General features: G+C 42.1%; 1 protein-coding gene across 1 annotated transcript; it reads left to right on the forward strand.

The window, feature by feature from the left end:
* Positions 1-21670: 21670 nt before the first annotated feature.
* On the forward strand, positions 21671-25302 carry MELLADRAFT_106674 (uncharacterized protein; the record flags this gene model as incomplete). The annotated part of the gene is made up of 7 exons (XM_007410156.1): positions 21671-21946; positions 22078-22178; positions 22257-24465; positions 24563-24633; positions 24734-24767; positions 24970-24990; positions 25162-25302. 7 exons carry the CDS (start codon positions 21671-21673, stop codon positions 25300-25302), a joined length of 2853 nt encoding a protein of 950 aa, XP_007410218.1.
* Between the last annotated feature and the right edge of the window lie 7 nt (positions 25303-25309).

Below are 25309 nucleotides of genomic sequence, written 5' to 3' on the forward strand. Positions count from 1 at the left end.
ATTATCTGAAAATTAATTGATGCCTATACTTGACTATAACAACAGATTTCAAAGCAATGCAACCAATTAAACCTCGCCAGGAAATCGATTGGAAGGCTGATCAGGGGACACTTCAAGATTGGAAATGTGTGACTTGTAGCTCAATTGATTTTTTGATACCTTGTGTTCAGTCATTTAATAGTCATTTAAATCGTTTACTGATGGTTTGTTTTCTTGACTACATCAATTCAGGCACATTATTTTAACCAGAAAAATTGATTTAGAATTGGTGAAAACTTCTCATGTCAATATCCGACCCAACACCAATGGTCTTCTCGCTGGCAAGAGATTCAACTTTCAACTTATTTTAGTCAAGTGGACCAAGAAGTGTTTCGAAATTTATATTGTGATCCTACGAACAATGAATTCCTACATGCTGTTGTAAAACCTCATGCCTATGATTGTCAGGAAGCTGGAAGTTGGTTTAGTGGTATGACAATCGTACCTATATCACTATCTGATGAACTAGCAAAAAGGACTGGTTAGCCAATTATTATCAAGACTATGATTGACTTCTCAATGGTATACCCTTTTCATTTATCTGAACTTGATTTCTGACAAAGGAATTGATGATTCTACTTCTTTTTGATTCATTTTGTATGTTGATTGGTGTGAACACAACTTCACCAGAGGGCCACGGCAAATCAAAGGAAAGACTTGATCAATCTTTCTTCATCAATGTATTGTCCCACCCAGCAAATACTCCAAGGACTCTAGCCTCCCGACTCACTACTCAGCCCACAGGATGGTGGTTAGATTCATTGACAGATCTGATGAAAGCGGAAGTACACCAATTGGTAGAAGAACTTGTCAAAAGTGTACATTTAGATTAGGACAAGGTGGTCGCAGGACTTAATCGCCAAAAAGAAACTGGTACATCTTGTGAACTTTGCAAAGTAAGTAAAAATGAATCATATCAAAGAACCTCACATCTGCTGATATGACGTTTTAGGCTCAATTATTGTTTTTATTCAAGTCTACAAACAATGTTTCAAATCAATTCCAGAAGAAGAGCAAGGGAATCCATAACTTTTTGCATTAAGAGCGGTGGCCTTGAAAACATCAGGACGATCTCCAAGCCATCAAACACACGACAACAATCGATCAAAGCTCATCATTCAATTTCAACTCGCATCATTATAAAACTAAATTGGAGCCCCTTCACTTGCTTCGCTTCTTCAATCTTTGAGTCGAGGCAGCTGGGGCCTGGGCAACCAAAAAAGCCATCTCATTTACAACATCAATATGATTATCTATCAATGAAAAATCCCCATCGATCTCACAACCTGCTCCACTCACTACTTCACGCGACACCAGCTACAGATGAAGATAATTTGCTTATTCAGCTTTCTTAAGACATACAGATGGAGAGACCCTTCTGATTACTACATCTATCGTAAAACTTATCTAAATCAATCTATTACAACTCATGATTCAATCGAATTAAAGTGACATGAACCAATTTCATATTCATCTAATCCTGATCATCTGCTCAATATTCAACTCCATCAGTGCAAGAAGTTATCAAACGATTCAATACTCATACATCTCGAATTACCACATCTCAATCTTCTCCAGCCATTTGAGCAGCTCGAGGATCTGACCAATTCAAAGTGGTTTCAAAAAAGTCTTTGGCTCAATTTTATGAAAGTCCTCTGAATTTACTCTCATTGGAGTCGGCTGGAATAAGTTCAGGAGTAGGAACTACAGATGACACAATCAATATCACAGTAGTGATCATCATTGTGGTCCTTGGTACATCAGGGATTTGGTAGAGATCCCAAAGCCAGACCTTGATCTTGTGATTATCTCGAACAGCTGAGTTTAAGGCGGTGTTGACAATAAAAATGCTCAACAACAATCCCCTGATGCTTGTAATAATCTGAATCATAACATGATCATCAACAAAGCTCATACAATTGGTGGTGGTGTTTGTGGGACTTTGTTGGTCAACAACAACAAAATCAAGGAGGGTTATATCAAATGAATCCTACCAACCATTCTAATTTTGCAACTGGAGAAGGAGTACTACCAGCAGCACCTTTGATGACAAGAGCTGGACCATCACCACCACCACCACCACCATCTAGCCTTTCATTCACTAACACCCAACAACTTACACCAGCAGTACCTCGATCACTAACAGTTGCTCACTTACCATTACTTTGACCTAATAGTAATGTACATTTTGCATCATCTTCATCAACTGATACAATTAAAGGTATTTGAAGATTTAGATTAAAGTAGATTGACAGCAAGTTATAGACATGAATAATCTGATACATGGAAAGAACAACTTAGATTGGTGGGAGAAAAAGAGAAAAAAGGATTAAATAGTCTTGAAAAGTTTGTTAATAATAAGAATGAAAGCAATGAACTTGCTGGTACTGGGACTGGTATTGAAGCTGAAACTCAACATAGGTTATTGGGTTCTAATTCATGACAATCTTCAAGTGCTACAAACAACTCTAGAGGAAATTTGAATAGGTGTAAAATGTAAAAACCTAACTGGACATTGAGGTCTTATGTGAGGGATGATGTACTGATCACGATTTTAATACATTTGGATGATGATAATGAAGTCATCTTGATATGGCTAGATGTATGGCTTTTGATCAAACTGGATTTGGCATTGTTGTGAGTAGTGATGAGTGTACAGTTACACTTTGGCGTTTGAATCCAGTCTTGATCTCAAAATGAGTATCAAATTCTATCATTCATCAAACCACAAAAGATGTTTGAAAACTAGAAACTGATCTTGGTTAATGATCTTGATAGCCCAAGTCTATCAAGTTGGCCTGAAGCTGAACCACAAATCACTTACTGAGACCATTCAGCCACAGTTACAAGTGTTGCAGTTTCAACCTCACCACCCCAAATTCAGTCAGCTTCATTGACTGTAATGGTATTGTTACCTACACCAGAACATAAAACTTAGGCACCATTTGATTCAAGATCATGGCTTTATACATTTGTTGACATACAGATGGGATTTGGGATATGATACTCCTACCCTTAAAATTAAGAGATGAAGCTTTATTAGCTACAATTAGTGAAGATGGAACAATCAAGGTTTGGAGTGTTGATGAATCAAATTCACCATTGAAATTAATTTGAGGATATTACAGTGCATTAGAAGAAGGAACAGAAGAAAATAAAGAAACGGAGAAAGAAGACAAATTGGTGAAGGTTTGAAATGAAAATGAATACAAAGTGGAAATCACTCCAACTTGTCATCCATTATAACATGTATCTTCCAGCTGGACAGGTATCATTGGAGCACAGTTGGAAGCCTAACTCTGCAACTTACACCCTTTCAATACCAATCATGACTCAAACATTCCTAAGCCGGCTGTTTTAGTCCCCCCTCTTCAGTTTTGATCACAACACATCTACTTCTGGTCAGGTTCTTTCTTCCCAAAAAATAGACTCAATACCCAATCAAACTTAGAATATCACCCCTTTGTCAGTAAACCCAAAAATTATGTAGGTGAGAGGATTGGCTGCATAGGGGTTACCAGCATTGGAATTGTTTCACCATCAATAGTTTGTTCAAGTCTTCACCATGGTTTTGAATGTCTTAAATTTTGACCACAACCCTATAACTGGTCAAATTTTCATACTACAAATCATCCCCTTGGATTTTTGATTTTTAGACCCAGAAATCATTACAGGCAAAGGTTGAGCACCACAATAAGCCATCTCCTGAATCCACTAGAGTGCATGAACTGCTCATGGTGGGCCGTAAATACCAATTTCACAAGGTCATAAAAGACTTCAACATGGACAACTCATGCTGGGTTGTTACTGTGGCTATTTTATCACATTATCCATATGTTACTTCAGTGTCTCAGAGCTCGTGTTATTTGTGATCTACTACTTTCTGCAGGCTCTGTATGTAAAGAGCCTTAAGATTTCTCTACTCCCACCTCTTTCTACCTTGTGCAGTCCAACCCAATATACCCCATAAAACTCTACAATACAAGAATGACTCTATCAGCTTCTCTGTTTGTATTCACAGCATCCAAACTTGTGCCAACTAGAATCCTACTGTTGTAATTTCTGCATTTAGGACTTTAATGATAGATGTAGTACATACTATAATTGTGTGACTTTACTTTGGCAAATCAATCGCATACTTTGCAATCATGTAATCCAAACCATGTAGTATTAGAGAGCGGGTGTCAAAAAATATTGAATACAAAGAGTAATATCAAATCAGTCACTCAGTTCCTTTACAAAACACAAAAAATATAACCCTTACAAAAATTGTGCAAGTAATACAAATGGGTTAGGAACTGTTAGGGAGTATCAAGTTTTAGGGGTTAGGCTTAGGGGTTAGGATTAGGCTTAGGGCAGGATACATTGTAATGTGTACATACCTTGCATCACATTCCTTTGACACACCCATTGGCAAAGTCTCCTCACTCACCATTCCCCATACCCATCTCACTGCTCATGAACCAGCACCTTTTATGTTGGTGGAACACTCATCCATAGAAGATTAAATTGATGGCAAACAGATGATAATCCAAAACAGATCATAACACTTCATTCTCATAACATGGAAAAGCCAAGAAATGTGTGATCCAGGGTTGGTAGTCTCATTTAGAGCTCAAGGCCTCAATGTTCATTGTAGAATTGTTATGGACAGACTTGGGGGTTTTCGGCGACGAGGGTCAAGGGAGTTCTGGTGAGGATTTGTATCTATTACCAGTCTTCCTATGTGGATTGTCGGATGAGGGAAAATCTGTACAGGCAATGTATCTACAACTATAAGATGGTTCTCAAGCTTGTGACATGTAATGTGAATATGTCACTCAAGTGAAATAGAACCAGTTCATAACATTATCCCCCCTTTAATGCCCAAGCTTCCTTTTGCAAGCTCTGCATTCTTTCCACGGGCTGCGTTAAAAAACCCAGTGGGAAAAAGCATAGCCCTCTCACTTCTTCCGCCTTCTCCTTTTGTACTTATTTGTTGCGTCGGGATATTTTAAATTAAACTCATTAACTAAATCTTGACTATTCTTGAGGTTGATTTCGGGTTCCCATGAATTGTTTTCCTTGCCAAATCCTTTCCAACTCACAAAGTATTCCTTCTTGTTGTACCTTCTTCTACAATCTAGTATCTCGTTGACTTCCCATTCTTCTTCATCCTGTATTATGATTGGTTCGACTGGGGGTTATTTTCGTTGATGTATTGTATCCGGGTTATGTTTCCTGAGTACAGAGACATGAAATACAGGATGGACGCTTTTCATGGAAAGAGGGAGATTCAATTTATAAGTAGAATTTGATATCTTTTGGATAATGAAGAAAGGACCTAGCCATCTATTTTCTAATTTTGGGCTTGGCCTAGTTGTCGAAATGTTTCGTCCGTTCAACCAGACTTGGTCTCCTACTTCCCATCTTGGTGTTTGTTGTACTCTTTTGTCAAATTGTTCTTTCATCTTCTCTTGAGTTAATTCTAAACATTGATTTAATTCAGATTGCACTTCGGCGAGTGTTTGCATCCTCTTCTCTACTGCTGGCACACACTGTTCAGCTGATGGTACTTTGTTGAATGATGGGTTAAATCCATAGTTAGCTTTAAACGGTGAAATGCCCGTGGATTCATGGTCTTTGTTGTTATACGAGAACTCAGCTGTGGGCAGTAGACTTTCCCAATCGTCTTGTCGATATTTAACGAAATGTCGTAAATATTGTTCGATTACTTTATTGACGATCTCGCTTTGACCGTCTGTACGTGGGTGGAAAGCGGTTGACGGGTGAAGGCGTATACCTAGGCGTTTGTCAATTTCTTCCGTGATCTGTGAAATGAAAATACTACCCCTATCTGAGATTATCGTCTTGGGAGTTCCATGAAGCTTCCATACGTTCTTCATCATGAGATCTGCTAGGTCTTCAGCCGACATTGATTCAGTACAAGCAATGAAATGACTCATTTTCGTTAATCTATCCACTACGGTTAATATGCTGTCGTAGCCGTTTGATGCAGGGAGGCCGGTGATAAGGTCATATGAGATATCCGTCCACGGGCCAGCCGGTATCGGTAATGGCTCCAGAGTCCCAAAGGGTTTCTGTGTGGTTGATTTAACCCTTAGACAAGAGTCACAACCGTCCACGTACCTGTTGACGTACGCTTTCTGAGATGGCCAGATGAAGCTTCTCCTGACCAATCCGAGAGTCTTTGCTCGACCTGGGTGGCCCGCAAGCAATGAGTCGTGTCTGCTTCTTAGTATTGAGTATTTGATGTCGTCGACGTCAGGTACCTCTATTCTACCTTGGTTGTAGAGGATACCATCTTGTACTTTGTAATGCTTCAAAGCTGCTTTCGTCTTGGCTGATATCGGGTTCAAGGTTGCGTTCATCAGTTCCCCTATCCTGTCACACTCTTTGCTTGCGTCTCTGATTCGTTGTATAATTTGATCATCCGTAGGAATGTCCGGTGCCTTAGTGTCAGTTTCAGCGATGCCCAATACATCCACCTCAAACCAGTGCTCAGAATTGTCGAGTGCAACCACTTCATCTTCGAAGAACCCCTCTACGCTAGCAAGCTCGACCGGGAACGTGTCTGGGCCGATGTTTTCGGGTCTTAACAACTGGCCAAAGGTCAATTTTTCCTCGTTAGTAGGCGCCAGGTCCGGTCTTCTAGATAAGGCATCTGGTTTGGTAGCTTTACTGCCGGGTCGGAATTTAATCACGAAATCGAAACAGCCCAGTGTCTCCGCCCATCGAGCCTGTCTGCGGGTAAGCTGCTTGGTTGTCATGAAAGACTCCAGGTTACGATGGTCCGTGTAGACTATCACATCTAGGCGGTTGGGGTTTCCCTCCAGGTAGTAGCGCCACTCTTTGAAAGACGCAACAATCGCCAGTAGTTCCTTATCAAAGATCTCGTAGTTCCTTTCAGCTTGGACTAGTGATCTGGACAGGTAAGCTACTGGGTGGAGTTCTCCATCGTCCTCGCTGCGTTGTGATAGCACTGCTCCTAATGCAAAATCGGAGCAGTCACATTCCAGAGTAAACGGCTTGTATGGATCGGCTATCTTCAGTACGGGTGCGGTGGTGAAGGAGGTCTTCAGGCTCTCAAAGGCTTTTTCGCATTTTTCATCCCAGACATAGTGCGCGTTGAGCTTGGTCAGATTATGAAGTGGTCTTGTGGTTCTTGAAAATTGGTCGATGAAACGTCGGTAAAAATTGGCGAATCCAATGAAGCGTTGGAGTTCAGATACTGATTGGGGTGCTGGCCATTCTTTGACGGCTTTCACTTTCGTCGGGTCCATTCTGATTTTATTCTTAGAGATAATAAGGCCAAGGTATTCAATTTCCTTCTTCGAGAACTCGCATTTTTCGGGTTTCAGCCAGAGTGTATGCTTGGATAGGACGTCAAGTACGCCATCAACAGCGCCTTCGTGATCTACTTTAGGCTTTGTATAAATCATAATGTCATCCAAGAAGGCCGCGGTGTCTTTACCTATACGTCCCAATAAGATATATTGAATAAAGTATTGGAAATAACCAGGGGCGCCTGTTGGCCCAAAAGGCATAGTCAGAGGTGCAAACTGGCCTTGTTTGCATATAAAGGCCAGTTTATCCTCATCACCCTCTGCTACTCGAAGGTTACCGTACGCATTGCGCATATCAAGCTTGGTAAAGTCTTCGGCATCCAGCAAACTGTCGACTAAGTCCATAGTCAACGGTAGTGGGTATTTGTTCTTGACGGTTAGGGCGTTGAGCTTACGGTAATCAAAACAAGGGCGCAGATTGCCGTCCTTCTTCCCTGTGAATAACACAGGGGCAGCCCATGGCGAAGTGGTTCGACGGATAGTCCCGTTGGCTAAGCCTGAATTCACCAATTCCTCCAAAGCAGCGTCCTCGGCTGGTGATAATGGAATTATCCTGCTAGCCTGCGGTTGAGCTCCTGGTATCAGTTCGACACGAAAGTCGTAGCGGCGTCTCGGGGGTAGGCGTTGGGCATTGGACTTCCTAAACATGTGTAAGTGCCTATGATACCTAGACGGGACAATTTCCTCTAGAGCTTTGACGGGTTCGAGTTTCTTTTTGTCGGCGGCGAGTCGTGCTGAGGTTGACCAGGACGTCTTGGCTGCTGTGACCTGGATTGATGTGTTATTCAAGGGAGAAACAGGCTTGCCAGCTGTTCGGGTTGAACATGGGTTGGAATCAGTAATAAACTCACATTGCGGGGGCGTTGATATATCTAAAAAGACATTAGCCCCCTCGTCACTGTTCCTTGCGTGCCCCTGAGGCTCCTCCTTGGGATCGTCGGGGTTCTGTGGCGGGACGGACGAGGCCGTATTCACTACGGCCGCAATGCTCGTATCCGGGTCTTGTGTCGTGATGTGTTCGTGGTTTTCGTTGTTCGTGGTGGGTGTAATCGTGATAAGGGGGGAACTATCGGGAGATAGAGGGTTGTCATCTGTTTCAAGGTGATTAGGATTAACTGGACTCTCGAACTCACATTGCGGGGATGCTAACGTGTCAGAATTGACACACATCCCCTCGTAATTGTGCCTAGCGTCCCTCATGGGGTCCAACGAGTGGCCAGATAAGGGTGTTTTCGGCCAATACGAAACCAATGAAGTGGTTGCAACGTGAGTCTCGGCTGGGTGTACCATACTTTTACTCCAGTCAATCAGGTGAAAGTTTTTCTTGATCCATGGCATGCCAAGTATGCCGTCGTACGAGTCTTTGAGTCTTGTAATGATGAATGGGGTCGGTAATGGGTCGGATTTGATAAAAAGGTGGGTCTTGAAGGAAGATCGGCTCTCAGAGCCGTCGAATCCAGTGATCAATTGGTCATGTCGATCAGCACCGGCTATCAAGCCAGCGTGGTAGGCAAATGATTCACTGAGCACATCGTGCGTAGCACCTGAATCAATGAGGAACGTAGCGGGAAATGTTTGGGACGGTGTGGCTCGGGGAATTTGGGATATGGATAATGTGGTGTGTAAAAAAATGCGCGGGTCGTTTGTATTGCACAAGTTCATTCTACTAGATCCCACATTAATTGATGACAAATTCTCCAGGTGGCTCAGGATGGGCACAACCTTCAATCCTGAGCTTCTCCATTTTTTGAAGTTTCAGCTCGTCCTACTCCTTCTAAACTACTGGTATGATTCACCCTCTGATTACTCAACTCTGCGACTTTAATTTCCAATCCAGCTATTTTTGATTGATAACCACCTCGACCCTTCCCTTTCCTACTAGCTCTACGATCGGGACATGCGCTGGAGATGTGACCCTGGCCATTGCAGCGGAAGCATAAACCCGCTCGCATACGTCGTGCTCGTTCCTCTTCGGACAATCTAACGTAGGCGGCTGATAAATCCATGGCATTGGGGTCTGAGATTCCTGCACTCGTGCTTGGCGTATGGAAGGTTGGGTTGGTCGCGCCGTGTAATTTACTGTCTATCTTGATAGCTAAATTAGTGATTTGTTCAATTGACGTGAAATCCTCTTGCGTCATAACCATTGCCACTCTAATCTCCTTTTTCAAACCTTGCTCGTATTGACTAATGAGCGTCGGAGTTTCCCAGCCAGTAGAAGTTGCGTGAATGTTAAATTCATGGGTATACGCGGCCACGGTGGTCTTCTGCGATAAGTTTCGCAGCGCGCGTTCCGCCTTCGATTTCTTCTCAGTATCGAAATACATAGCTTTAAAATTTGTAACGAAGCGTTCAAAGGTTACGAGGTGGGCGGTAGCGGGGTCGAATAACTCCTTTGTCAAGGGTTGCGCCCAACTGCTGGCTGCTCCCGTGAGGTAAGACAGCGAGAAAACCACCTTACTTCGGTCGTCGGGGAAGAGGTAGGGGTGTGCCAGCATATAGAGCTGGACTTGACTCGCAAAGATCTCTGCGGGTTCGCCTCTAGCGCCGTTGAATTTATCGGGCGTCGAGACTTTGGGGCCCTTCAGGACCGGTTCAGCTGGTGGTGGCTGTGGCGCAGTGGGTGGTTGAGTGGCTGCAGCAGGTGCAGATGGGCCTCGGGATTCCAACGCCGCTAAACGAGCTTCGGACTGCTGGTATCTGGCTTCAGCTTGTCCTCGCATCAGGCGTTCTTCAGCCAATGAGGTGGAAAGCTCCGCAAGCTTGCGTTGTATGTCTTCGAGAGAGGTCATGTTGGTGTCAGACATATCGATCTCGCTACCGGTAAGGCTAGAATCGGCGTCGAGAAAAGGGATCGGAGTTTCACTATCAGAGTCCTCCTCCTCTAAAGGAGCACGGTAAGATGGAGACGTGGTTGCGTTTGTTAGTCCAGGGATCACAGTCGGGATCAACAGAGTTTTTTGTAAGTAAGATAAGGTTCTGGTGGATTCGGTTTCAGCGTATGCAGATTAGTTAATAAGGTTTTCGATTTCGAATAGTTCCTTGGGTCTTTTCAACTTTGAATTTCTGAGATCTAGATAAGGTTTTCTAATGAGGTCGAGATTCGCTAGTATTCTGAATCTTGAGGTTCGGTTTTCTTTCGATTTAAGTCAATTCTACTTGTTTCTTCTTGGTGATCTATCTATAGTCCTTGAGTCTCGTCTATAGATCTGACAATATGTTATGGACAGACTTGGGGGTTTTCGGCGACGAGGGTCAAGGGAGTTCTGGTGAGGATTTGTATCTATTACCAGTCTTCCTATGTGGATTGTCGGATGAGGGAAAATCTGTACAGGCAATGTATCTACAACTATAAGATGGTTCTCGAGCTTGTGACATGTAATGTGAATATGTCACTCAAGTGAAATAGAACCAGTTCATAACAAGAATTAAATCAACACAACATGAAGTATTATCCCTATCCCTAACCATATTAATAAGTAGTTTCCCATTGTTCCATTCAGCAATAGCAAATCCTGATGTGATCTGTACACTGGCTTGAGCAATACTTAAACATAGTTCAGAACGGGCAGAAAAGCAAGAGAGCCAAATCAAACCATGTTGCTTTATTAGTGAGCAAGCAATCAATTTTTCATTACAAATGATAATATCAACCAACACAGCTTGTACAATTTCTGTGCAAAAAGATCTGTTGTTGAATTCAGCACTCCTCAAATGCCCTGTAGCAGATGGAGCATATCAACAAAACCATCAAGATGGAGGCCCCAACAGCATTTTTGATATGATTACATTAGATGATAGTTTCCTGGTCAGCTTCCACTCCTGTTTTACCAGATTTCTATTTGGAATTGTAGACTGAGCTCTACAAAGCTTGCACATGAGCTTACAGTAAGCTATTTTTGGCCAACTGGCGTAATGAAATGTTCTGTTCTTGAATTTGATTTGAGCTCCCCCAACTTTGGAATTCTTAGTGAACTTTGTAAGTTGATTTGCCAGAAAGTTGAAAACACATTATAATACCAGTGCGGCGCCCGCCGCCAAATTGTGCTAGTTACAATTATAAAGAGAAATTTACTTTAGTCTTATAGTCACAAAGACTCATTGGGAATAATATCAATAAGATATTGCTTATTTCTTCAGTTATCTTTTGGGAATAACACTATAGCAGTGTTGATAGTGATAAAAATTGTGCTTTTGAAGTTAAAATATGTGTGAAGATATATTTCTCTGGTGCCTTATCTGTACTCAATACAACAGAGCCTTTCCTGATTGTGTTGTTTTAGAAGAGCAGGATCAGACAACTTCTACTAGTCCTTTTATTAGTAGATTATCCTCTTCCAGCTCTGTATAACCCTTGTTGGGTTATAAGTTCTACAACGGCTAAAAAGGTTTACAAGTCTCTTCATTCAGAGGTGTTGCGAAAAGTGAAGGTGTGTTTTTTTATCTTCTACAGTTCTCATTGCCTGAATAATAATACTGTTGATCATCCCACAGGCTAATACCAGTCGTATCTGGTTGGTCCACGATGTGTGGACAACACGAGGAAATCGATACGCTTTCACAGCGTTGATTGCATGTTACATCGACGAAAACTTCAAGTATTGTAGGGTCTTGCTAACCCTTAAAATGGTCGCGTGGAATCACTATGGAGCGCTGTTGGCTCGTCCTGTTGGTAGCTATCTCATCCGGCATGACTTACACAAAAAGATAAGTGATGCACTTCCTTACTTTATCAAAGTATTTCAAAGCTAATGTTGAATTCTGATAATCACGTCTTAGGGCAAACGACGGACAGCGGCTCAAACAACAACACTATGGCAATGGAGATGGAAGTGATGTTTGCGGCTACTTCAAAATCAGTGATTTGGGATAGTAGCCGCAATCACGCTCAATGCTATTGCCACAAGTTGGCTCTGGTGGTGAGGGCCGGTCTGAAGGCCCTATCAATTGATTCAGGCCACTCCAAACCGACCACCCACGCCAATGTGGCTATTCCAATACCTACCTTCCAGCTGAACGACAAAGACATTGACGTTGCTGCTGAGTCAGATGACTCAGACGAAGAAGAACCTCTGGACAAAGCTGATCAAGGTCCAGAACTCCCTGATGACAACTTCTGCTCAGCTGTCGATGAGGTTTTAGGAAGCCACCCTGGTAATATCTTTGCAACCGCGGTTCAAAAGGTGATTTCACTTTTTATTATCACATATTAGAGTTATAGTAATTGACGTATATGTTCAATCAGGTCGATACTGTCAGCAAAAAAATTGCTGGTTCTCATTCTCGTCGTCAAGAATTCAGAGGCCTTTGCAAGGAAGCCAACTTAGATCACCGGATCCCTATAGCCGGATATGGCATTCGCTGGAATGTTATATATGACTCTCGAACACGTATGTGTGCTGCAAAAGAGGTTAGTTTTCTTTCAACTGTGATATTGTTATAGCTACTGAAATCCATTACTTTCAAATCATCACAGATAGTCAATAAAATGCTGGCCACCAATCGCAAAGGTGCCAAATATTTCAAAAGTATATTGATACATGAGGACGAATGGGAAGCAATTGAGGCACTCAATAACATATTGGAGGTATGTCAATCAATGTTATCAGTTTCCCTTTTATTTCATCTAGGCCCGACTTCATCATTGCCTAATGTTTGTTCCGAACCAATAGATTTTTGTAAATGGAACAAAACGCATGGAGGGCGACTTTGCTTTGGGTGCCATGGTCCTTGTCGAATACCATTGGATCAAAAATTTACTCAATGAAGCTCGCAAGAAAACAACCTCGAAACCTTTGAGTGACATGCTAGGTGACATGATAGATCAGGTCCATTTATACGTTGACGAAGCGCTTGAATGTGACGCACTGGTTCTGGCAACAATCATGCATCCTCAATATCGACTTGCGTTCTTTCAGAAGGCTTATCCGGATCACAAAGACCGTGCAACTACTCTAATGAATGAAGCATTTGCTTCCGCGCTGGAGACTTACCAACAACAAAATTCAGATACAAGTCAACCACAAGGTTCTGCAGATCAACCACAAGCTGTAGTTGACGATGATGACTTCAATGATTTCACAGCCAACTCAAACACCAATCCGGCGCAAACAGCACGCGAAGGTGAATTAGAATCCTATTTGATGGGTCATCGTGAATTTGACAAAAATAAGTCCGCACTAGACTGGTTGAAGGTAAGTTGAAAACTGTTTCCTCAAGGCCTGATCACTTGCACACTCTGACTGACTTTTTCACTACTCTAACAGACAAACCAGGCGGTTTTCCCAGTCCTTGCCACATTGGCAAGAGACTACTTGGCAGTTTCAGGCACAAGTTTCTCGGCAGAGCGTGTTTTCTCTAGCGCAGCTGATATCTGCACACAAGACCGCGGAGGGCTGCTTCCATCGACAATGAGTAGGTGTGTATGTTCACGCGAATGGTTGAAGGACAATATAGACCCAGGAGGCGACTGTGGAGCTGCGATAAAATACATTGCATCATACTTAGAGGACATAGATAAAAAGAAAAAGAAACAAATAACAATTGTAGACTGAAAGATGTGATTCCCTTAATCGAAGATATATCAAGATCGATACAAGTGCTCGTCAACTCAACACAAATTACCTTTAGTTTTAGTTATCTCTTTATGTGCGCTTATTTTCCTTTGACTACAAAAAAATTGCTATATAATTTCCTTATAAAACTATCAAAAAATTGTTTTTTTCATCTGTTGAATCTGATAATTGTATGTTTGTTGAAATCCACTATCCTGTATCAACTTTGTGCCTTGACAACAACCCAAAAAGATTTGAAATCTTTGTGGGAAGTCTCATTTTTGTAATTTTGGAAAAAATTATCCCCCGTGAGGTACTCTGTGGCGCGCTGCGGCCCTTTCACACGCGCTGCGGTCTCATTGAGACTTTGGCTCCCTGCGACTGCGCTGGGGAGGGATCCACTTAAAACTGGGGTCGAACCCGCTGCTGGCTCCGTGGACCCAAAATCCACCGCACTGCGGCGGGGTTTGGGTGTTGTCAGGATGTCCATGATTTTCCAAAATTGAGTGGTGGTCCATACTCCCAACAGTAAAGTTGAGATTGACTGTGCAATCTTTCAAACTTACAAGCCACATCTGACAATATCCAGATGCTGACTGCAAAAACAATGATGTCCAAGTCTACAATTCTCTTAGAACCTTGACTCTTGGTGTCCCAATGGTGTAAAGCCAGTCTTGCTGGTAGCGCTGCATCTTGATAAGTTGGTGTTTGACTTGTTCCTTGCTTAGATTAACTGTTTTTTGTCAAGATCAATATTAACCAATAGACTTGACCTGAAAAACGAGACCAGAACATCTATCCTAACGTCATAATTTTTGTTTTACAGAAAAAAAGGACATGTAAATCAGGATATCACAACCCAAAGAGAAAAGCGACTCAAACCTGTGTGGTAGCCTTTGGAAAAAATTGACAATCATATCCAGTTGCTGACAATGCCACTATACCACATCATGCTCCCCAGATTGATCGTATTTCTGGTATAGGGCCAATTATACCTTGGGGATATGTATGAATTTATATTTGATGTGGTGTGCAAGTTTGAAAGACAGCGCAGTCAATCTCAACTTTACTGCCAGGCGCACGGACCATCACTCAATTTCGAAAAATCTTTGATTTCATCCTTTATATGGAATCTACTGCAACAAATGTTACATTGATGTAGCTTAGGTGAAATGTTGTTTCGTCCAGTGATTGCTGCAATAATTACTTCACTCTTTAGATCTACTGTACACACATAACTCTCAAATATTGTAAGATCTTTGACTATAAACATACAATAAGTTCTTGGCATTTGTATCCAGCTGGATGATTACAAAAAGTCTATGTAACAATGAACTGGTAAGAGCTTTGGACTTTGATTTGATCCTGATCAGATTCTGAGTACTATCTTGAAGGTATAATTTCATAATTGGTCAAGAATGTGCAAAACACAGGTGGTTCAATTGTCCAAACTGAACTTCAGAAGGCTAGATCAATACATCGAACAGATTTCCAGATCTGAAATATTACAACACATGGATGAACCCCCTCTATGTTATGCAAAAAAACTACACAGCTGCCTCAAATTTGAAATGTCCCAATCACAATCTAGTGACTGCACTTGATTGGGACCCACTATAGCCCCTTGGTTCATATCAACCTGAACCTCAATACATCCAAGCACAAACGGAGTATATTCAAGAACAAAACATCTGTGGGGTAGATTGATTTGCAACAAAGACCCAAATTTGATTGACCACCTATAGCCTGAAGCATGGAAATGTCATACATCCAAGTCATGTGAAATCCAAACCACATCTTGGCCACCATGTTCAACCACATCTTGGCCATAATTACATGAGCTGAGTTTCATGATGCAGGCCCAGTTATCAAATAAAACCACATCCCTTCTTCTGAAAACTTGCCACAGATTGATAAACCAGGTGTGCAATCTGTAGCACGTTTCAGCAACAAATCTGAACCACAACTTGGTCATAATTACATAAGATGAGCTTGATGATGTGGGTTTGGTAATCCTGGCCCCCTCTTCTGACAAACTTTGACGGATTGATCAACCAGCTGTGCAGTGTCGACCACATTTTGGCAACTAATCTGAACCAAGACTTCGTCATAATTACATAAGCTGGGTTCATGGTGCAGGTTTGATTATCAAATCACACTGATGCCCACTTCTGGAAACTTGCCACTGAAAAGTCTAAGTCAGCTGTATACAATCTGAACCACAACTTGGCCACCGAGCTAAACCACAACTTGGCCACAAAGATTGTGGTCAGAAAAGGTATATAAGCTCTCTCTCTTATCCAAGGCTCCTCCCTTTGTTCATCATCATATTGATACCCATCAATTTAGCACTGCACCTCTGAGAAAATTCCAAAAAGAAGATCATAAGTTCACATTAGTTAGTTAATTGCTTTGTCCCAGGAGTATGAAATTACAATCAGCATCCACTTTCATCATCTTCACAGCTTTTATACTTCAAATAGCACAAGTGGGCTGCACTAGGGTGGATTGTAATCTCTGTGGTGAACCTGACTGCGCTGACAAGACCAGAGAAGTATGGGCTTGTGGATATGACTATGTATGTCGTAAGTATGGATGTGGAGAAAAAACTGGTTACTCATGTAACGGAGAAAGAATAGTGGTGAAAAGGATTTGTTCCCGGTGTCACAGGATAGAAAAGATCCCAGAAGGTTGCCCCCCCCACGCCCAACATCGGGATGATGGTTATTGTTATGACCATTCATAAGGGTCAGAGTCAGACAAAATCCTTGGCACCCTTATTGGAAGGGAATTATAAGTGGGTTTTCTTGTCTGACTGCTCACTGTTTAGCTAGCTGTGATACACCATGCTAACAAGTTATCTTTCTTTCCTGTGGTGAATCAAGTTACCCCGTTGTTATTCTAGTGATGTAATCAATTCAACCTTGACCTCATGTCAAACCTACTCCAATCAATCCAGTCAATATTCACATCAGCAACTCATCCCAATACATGGTTGTTTACTTCTTTGCCTTCCTTATACTGTTTTTCATTCTACTTGTTTTTCTTCTCAGTTCCTCTTGCCACAAAAGATGTAGCACTTGTGCATGAGAAAAAGTTCTCTCTGCCTAATCACAACCAAGACAAAGGGGGTCTTTCGAGTTTCAACAGATTCTCGTCCTGGTGTCCATTACTAAGGGTGTCCCTCTCATACTCAGTGTATGGTGTAAATGCAGATTCTTTTGATCCTTCTGAAGCACCAAATACATGTTAGCATCACCCAAAATCAGTGTCTGTGTTTTTTCCTCTTTGTTTTCACTTGCTTTGGTTTTCACTCTTTTTCATTTCACACCAAGCAAGGGCATAAATTGTCTTCCACAATGTTACTCAATACCAAGTGGGAGAAAGATATGGCTTTTCACCTTTTTGTGTTGTGTTTTCTTTTTGTTCTTCACTGCATCAGGCAATTTATCATTGAGTTCTATTCCCAAATTGCCACTATTTTGCAGGTTGACTGAAGCTTACTGTCAGTTTTCACCTCGATTCCATATAATGACAACTGCCTCAGTGGATGGTGTTTGGGTTTTCAAATGCAGGTTTGTACCGCCAGAGGAAGACTTGGCATTGGATGAATACCTTTTGTGTGCAATTAAGCATAACACAGTTTCCATTGAGTTTTCAAGAATTAGGCAGAATTCTTGGCTGATTCATCCAAAGCTAGATGATAAAGGTTCCAATCAATCAACTTCAAGCTCCAGCTGGATGATCACAGGTGTTACAGTTGGAATATGTAGATAAAATGGAAGGCCCACTTCACTTATTTTATTTTGTAGAATCCTTTGACTGAAAAGTGTTGATCCAAAACTTATTCCCAAGAATTGAGAGTGATTTCCCTTTCTTGACCAATAAACTATGTCCTTTTTGCTTGCAAGCCTAGCTGCTAAGTGATCACTTTGTGTACTACAGGTCCCTACGTCTTACATCTGTCTACATAGCTTATGATCAGCAAAGAGTGTTTATATTTCCTGAGAAATACTCTGGGTCTTTCACCGCTGGAATCAATAGAACATGCAATTAACACCACGGGAATTATTGAGTGTGAACCCCGATTGAGCAGAGTTGCAGTGACCGGGTCCGCAACTTTCTTCAATCACGGATCTCGTTTGCCATAGGTTTGCTATAGGTTTGCTAGCTTGCCTTGAGCTGCCCTATAGCAACAAACTCAAAGCAATGCTGATTGGATATAGTCTTCCCTTTGACACAAGAATTTTTGGAATGTGATTCACAATTCCCTTTGTGGTGTGAAGTTGATTTTGACTTGGATTCTTTTTTTCAGAGCTTATCAATTTCAACACCTGATTTGTTGTTTGATGAGGAACTTGGTGATCAACCCCTTCAAAGGGGTCCGTGCTTTCTTGAGCATACTGATACAAGCTTAACTAAGCCCCTTGAGTGCTGTTGTACATACATGAATATAAAGGTGCTGTAGTTGACATATGTACTCAGCTTGAGTGAACAACACAAGGGAACCTCAAGGCAAACTACATAGCAAACCCATAGCAAACCTATGGAAAATAAGATCTGTGATTGAAGAAAGTCGCAGACCCGGTCACCGCGACTTTACTCAATCGGATTTCTACACCACTGGGCAGCCTTTGAGCAAAAAACTGCTGCCAGGGTGCGGTCAAAGGTTGTGTGAGTTTCACAGAGATTCAAAGCCTCTCAATGAAATCCAAAACCTCTTGTTCATAATATCAAACATCCTTCACACTTCTTTCTATATATCAAGTCATCCTTTACTATTTGTAGATCTTGACTTATTCTCGTAATTCCTATCTGCTGGACTTTCATCTCAAGTATTAACCAGTGTAGTAGATATCAATTGAATCTTGTACAAACTTTTGTCTATCTCATATCCAGTTGATTATCAATTTGTTTGTATCTTCTTCACTCACGTCTTTTCACATATCAGCAAGAGATTTATGAACAAGATATCAAAGGGAAGCTGATTGAACTGATTGTAGGACAGTAGCAGGAAATGTATCAAGATTAAAAAGATGTTCTATCATTTTGAGTGTGTTTGCTTACTTCATGATCTCCTGAGGGAGTAATTTGTTTGAGTCTTTCAAGTTTTTACCCTGGTTAGCCAATGCTCCTGACCGATCCGATCCGGATCAATCGGGAGTTTTTTTTTGATCATATTGTATGCCGAGCGATGTCGCAATTGCGTGACGCTCACCTTGATGCTATGTGGTGGCTTATTGTGGTACGCCCACCTGGTGGAATGCAACCGCACCACCACCAGAGTGGATTGTGAATTACCAGTGAAGCGCTGTGGTGTTCACAGTGCTACCACATGGTTGGTACTGTGAACCCCATGTGGTTCATGGATTGCGGTCGCGACGTGACTCGCCTCTTGTGAATGCCACGTGAACCACTACATTCATTCCAGAATAGCTTGGCCAGTCAAACTTTTTGAAAATTATTTTTTGGTGATACAGGCAGCTTTATAAGCATAAAATATGCCTATATGAAATTGTGAGTTTGACCCACCCTGACCAACCAATGTTCCACTGTTTACCACCGCCATTCCCACATCCTCGCACCCATCAATCCAGCTCAATCGCACTCGATCATCCATTCTTTTGGAACTGGACACATACCGTGAGTTTTGAAAAGGTCCTCTTGGTTTTGAAATCTATCTCACAGTCTTTCTTTTGGTCTTGTTTTGATCGTCTCAGCTTTGATCCAAATCTCAATTCAACCCTCTCTTTTCCAATTGATTTCTTTGCTTTGACATATAGGCTTCAAGTCTGCAATCATTTCCTTGAATTTTGTCCTCTACATGTTGAATCCATCCTTAAGGCTTCAGATCCGACTTGTCAGCTTTGGATTCAACCCTTGAGCTCTGGGTGTTTCTTGATCAGGGGTTTCCTTGTACTTGTACTTATTTACTCTATCTTTGAATCACTACATCGTGATCAAATCCACTTGTCAGAGTTTGTTTGCTTCAAATTTGTCAGCTACCCTTTCCATTACAACAGGATCTTTGAACCAGTGGTGTTTTAATCACTTTCCAAATGCACAAATACCATGGGACAAGAGAATTTTGTGTGCAGTAGTGGTCTTCACAGATGAGCAGAGCTCCAACAGCCCTGAAGCCAAGTCTTGTATGGATAGTTTAAACAGTTCCCATACCAAGTCTCAAACAATACATACTCCATACTGAAGTTTGAGAGCAAGCAAGGATGCAATTATGATAAGGAGTGTTCGTTTCAAATTCTGCTGTTCAAGACTACTTACATGCAGATATCTTCAACAACTATATACAAGATATGAGCTCAGAGCAGGCTGTAAAGGGAACATCATCATGATCAGAAGGAGAGAAAAAACAGTGCATGTCGAAATGTATCTGTAGGTGTCCGTGACAGTGTTGTTTACACTTGAATCAACTTGAATATCAACACACAAAGACCTAAACTTGTCAATCCAAGCAAAGAAATCGATTGGAAGAGAGAGGGTTGAATCGAGATTCGGATCAAAGCTGAGACAATCAAAACAAGACCAAAATAAAGACTGTGAGATAGATTTCAAAACCAAGAGGACCTTTTCAAAACTCACGGTATGTGTCCAGTTCCAAAAGAATGGATGATCGAGTGCGATTGAGCTGGATTGATGGGTGCAAGGATGTGTGAACAGCGGTGGTAAACAGTGGAACATTGGTTGGTCAGGGTGGGTCAAGCTCACAATTTCATATAGGCATATTTTATGCTTATAAAACTGCCTGTATCACCAAAAGATGATTTTCAAAGAGTTTGACTGGCCAAGCTATTCTGGAATGACTGTATAGAGCCAAATGGCAATGTGGAATTCACACCGCAACTGCCCCGTGGTGTACAGTGGCCAAGGAGCGCCAAATGTGCCAAAACCTCAAAATGCAAAAATCACACTTGAAGCTCACCCTGAAAGCCCCGTCAAGCGTATCCCGACCCCAGTCCGTGGCGCCGGGGTCATCACTCCAGGAGTCCAGATGACAGCCAGCCTCAGCCAGCTTGATGTAGATTGACTTCATCATTTCTTCAGATCAATCATGTCTGCCACCAATGTTACTTTGAAAGCACTGGGTCGGTACTTAAAGAAACGTCATTATCTTGAATAAGACTGTTTCAATGAATACAACAAGAAATATCATGATGCTTGTAAAGATTTGATTGTTCCTTTGGATTAATCCAAGCTGCCACAAATGTTGCTCTTGAATCATTGTACTTAGTATCCTAGTGTAGCTCCAAAAGATATTTGTTTTGATTAACCAATCACTCAATGACTCAAATGGTCAAGAGGCTTGTGAAAATCATACTCTGATAAACAACAACTGGAGTAGATCATGAGGGGACTAATTACAAGTCTTTTACAAGGGTCACTATAACAATTCCTTCACTGTGATCTGGACAGTAAAAATTGGCAAGGACTGATATTTACAACATGATTGATCTTCAAACAGATGTGAAAGGAAAGATTTTTGAAAAACATCAACAGGATTTAAGAGGAGGTTCTGGTCCGGCGCCACGGACTTGGGTCGGGATACGTTCGGCGGGGTTTTCAGGGTGAGTTTCAAATGCGATTTTTACGGTTCGCGTCGGAACCTGCGTCACTTGCTTTACCCCGTGGTACCGACCCAGCATGCTATAAAGCTATCGATCAGTTGGCCATCACTGTCCACCGCCGTCGAAATCGTTGTGTTCAATATTCTCAATGGACGAATCCGAGGAAGTCAGCTTGAATGCAATCTTCAAGAAAAAGAAATCACTACGAACAAAGGAGAAGTCTAATCTGCGCAAGTCAACTTCAAATACCGTCGATTCAACTTTACCAGCTTCTCCAACACTTCTGAATGACATCGTGGATGATGAACGACTACTTGAGACAGAGGGAAATATCGTCATTTCACGCGCTTCCAAGAAAAAATCACTGAAGGAGACGAATTCATCGTCGTCATTAAAATTCAGGATTAGTCTCGGCACTTCACAGGTGCGCAACATTGTTTTACATGAATCTTGGAGAAACATCCAAAAATATCCCCTCTCGCCTTTTGAAGATGACAGGGTATATGAAAACTTTAACAAGTATATAGGTTGAGATCCGCATCGTCAATTTCACAGGCTGAAAGCGATCAAATCGATACAGCTGAATCTCGAACGGAATCTCCACGACGGAAATTGCTCAGACCGACTTCACATGCAATCCTTGCAAGTCTCGAAGAGTGAGTCATATCTTCACTCAGCGGTTAAGTGAGTGTATATATTGGATACTTACTTCTGACCATTGTATTGACCTTTAGTGATCAAATGAAAGATTTATCATCATTGAATACTCTGGGTCAAGCTTCACGCCCTACCTATTCCACTTCCCACCTCAATGAGCTCAAATCTCTTACACTATCGTCATCACCCCAACAACTACAGCACAAGCAGGATTATGACGAACTCACCGAGTCTAAATTCTCTACATTTATCAATTATGGAATGGAGGTTGAGAGTAATTCTGAATCTTCCCCATCATCATCTTTCGTCATTCCAACCTCTACAATGATCAATTCTGCAAAGGAGCGACGCTTGAATGCTAGAAAGGCTGGATTCACTTTTCCCTCGACTAGTAGAGCATCAGACAAACTCGGTGATGCTGAAGAATTCATCTCATTATCAGGAAATTCTGATTCAATCTCTTCAGGCACGCGCAAAAAAGGCGATTCTCGCCTAGTCAGGGAGGAAGACGAGCTAGGTGAAGGGGAGGAAGAACATGCAGAATACACTGGAGCGACGGAGAGGGTTCCTTTGGGTGAAAAGGCCGGCTTATTGGCCGAAGCAAAGAGGAAGGCAGGCATGGAGGCAATGGTATCGGATACATTAGGTGATATGGATCAGGATGATGAAGAAATGGAATGGGAAGCTGCGCAGATACGGAGGGGTGGTATAGGTGCTTCTGCGATGAAACACACCACTGAAGCTCCAAACCAGGTCTATCGGCCTGCTAGTATACCCGAGCACGCAGTAGTCGCCACCTTCAACTCGGTCGAGAGTCAGTTGCTTGAATCACTGGATCGTATTCAAATCTCACTCGATCAACAATCAGAAGCTGCGGTATATTTTGCTACCGAGGATCAAAATCTTCAACGGCAAGAGTCAGACCTCCGTCAAGAGGTCGAAAAAGAAGCCGCTCGCCAACAATTCTTTCAAGAGTTGAACACTTTTGTGGAAGATCTAAATTCTTTCTTTACGAGTAAATGGGCTGCGTTGGAGACAGCTGAAAAAAATCTACTCAGCGTCTTGACAGAAAGGACCGAAATGGTCTACAAAAGACGATACGAAGATTTGTCCGATGATCTCGTCCTCTTCAAGTCGGGCGAGGTGAGCACTTGTCGGCCAGTTGCTGGTCGCACGGCTGCAGACGAGTCAGTAGAGAATGCGGATGACGCCGATTCGCCCGAGGAAGCTGTTGATGAGCTCGGAAGGCATCGTCGTGAACTTGATACATCCTCACAGGCTCCGTCAAGACGAGCCAGAAGAGAAGACCGTACTCGGAGACGCAAGCGACGTATAGAACGGGTCATTGACAACTTGAAAGAATTCGAGGAGGAAGGATACTCCACAGACGATTCTTTGTCACCCGCGGACTCTTCTGATCTTCTAGCTGCATCAAAATCTTTGCTCGCGTCATCCAAGGCGATTTTGGCAGATACGATTAACCCGGAATTTCTATCACCAACCAATAAAGACTCTATCTCTGATCGGTTCTTGAATTGGAAGGCTAAATATCCTGAAGAGTACGGCAATGCCTTTGGGAATTTAGCGCTCGTTCAGGTCTGGGAATTCTGGGCTCGAATGGAGTTGGTTTCAGGTTTGAACGTATGGGGGTTTCAAGATTGGGTTGCACAGGAAGACAAACGTGGGATTGAAAACTGGGATTGGATGCGTGGTTTGGAATGTTACGATCATAAGGTATCTGAAGCCACCGAAGGTGACGGAGCAGAAGGGCAAGATTCGGTGATTGCGGCGATGATCACGACGGTGATTATTCCGATCTTAATTCCAATCATCAGTCAAACTTACGATCCTTTTAGCTACAAAGCGACGACCAAGAGTCTCGAACTTGTTGAACAAGTTGGTTACGTCCTTGATGTTGACAACAATCCTATATACGATCAATTCGTGATGAGCTTTCTTAAACGTTTCTATGCCAGTCTTTATGAACTTCAATATTTAGCTGGATCGATGGATGATCTGACAAATTCACTCCAAAGTCAGATTGGAATGGAAGGTATCGATGCACGAAACCGGTTCTTGAACAAGTGTTACAAACTACTGAAACAAGGTCTAAGATGGAAGAAGCATAGCAACGGACTCGTTTTCGATCAATCTGAGATTCAACAGCTGCCCGGTGTGTATGATAAGCATTTGGAGTACATTTTATCCCACGTCTTAGTCGGACAGATCATGTTGCCAATCTTAAACACTGGTTGGGAAACGGGTGGGAAAAGCATAGCAGAGAAGGTAAGCACTTGAAGGTCTTGATATCCAGTCTATCCTGAACAACACTGACGTACCTTCATCCGCTCTTCGGAATCTTTTGCTCGCTTGATGACTCCAGATCGACAAGTCTTGTCCATTTGGCCTACTTCCCGCACGAATCTCTGAGGCGTTGCATATGGGACCACACACGTGAGCTCACAAAGTTTGTGGTCATGATGAAGTACGCTTGAAAAGCTAGATGACTACGTCAGGATCTTATTTACATGTAAATGGTTGATACACATCATAGTGTTTGGTACAATGTCATTCATGTTTTGTTGATAGTAAGGTAATTATGAGCGTGACTTTCGAGCAACAATTTGTGTTTGAGTTTTTGTAGCTCATAATCTTTACGTGGTATTCAAACTCTTGCAAGCCATGATCCGAGCCAGCGATAGCGACCTTGAAGGGGTCGATTTGGCGAGTATTCAATGAGTCGCGTGATTTGCTTGCTGAGCAACTGGCAACTTGGAATACAACATTCAGCTTCCTATTAATAAGAGGTTGGTACGTTGCAGATTCAAGTTCATGGAATCTGAGTCAATGTTATGACCAGGTTGCTTGCCTCTTGAATCACGGTTCATCTTGCAATTCTCACACTTGTGTGTCGCTTTTGCACCATTTCTCAAATGCCCTGTTTGCGCCTTGTCTATTGTGCGGATGGCCATCGACCTACAGTTACTCTTTGGATCCAAAATGGAATTTCCACAAAACAATGACAACAGAACAACATGGGTCATGAACCCGAAATTTATACACAAGAAAAAACAAAGACAGCAAATTGCTGCATTGCATCAGCAGCCAACAGAAAAGGCATGAGAAAGTA

This window comes from Melampsora larici-populina (assembly GCF_000204055.1).
Source record: "Melampsora larici-populina 98AG31 unplaced genomic scaffold MELLAscaffold_19, whole genome shotgun sequence".
NCBI lineage: Eukaryota > Fungi > Basidiomycota > Pucciniomycetes > Pucciniales > Melampsoraceae > Melampsora > Melampsora laricis-populina.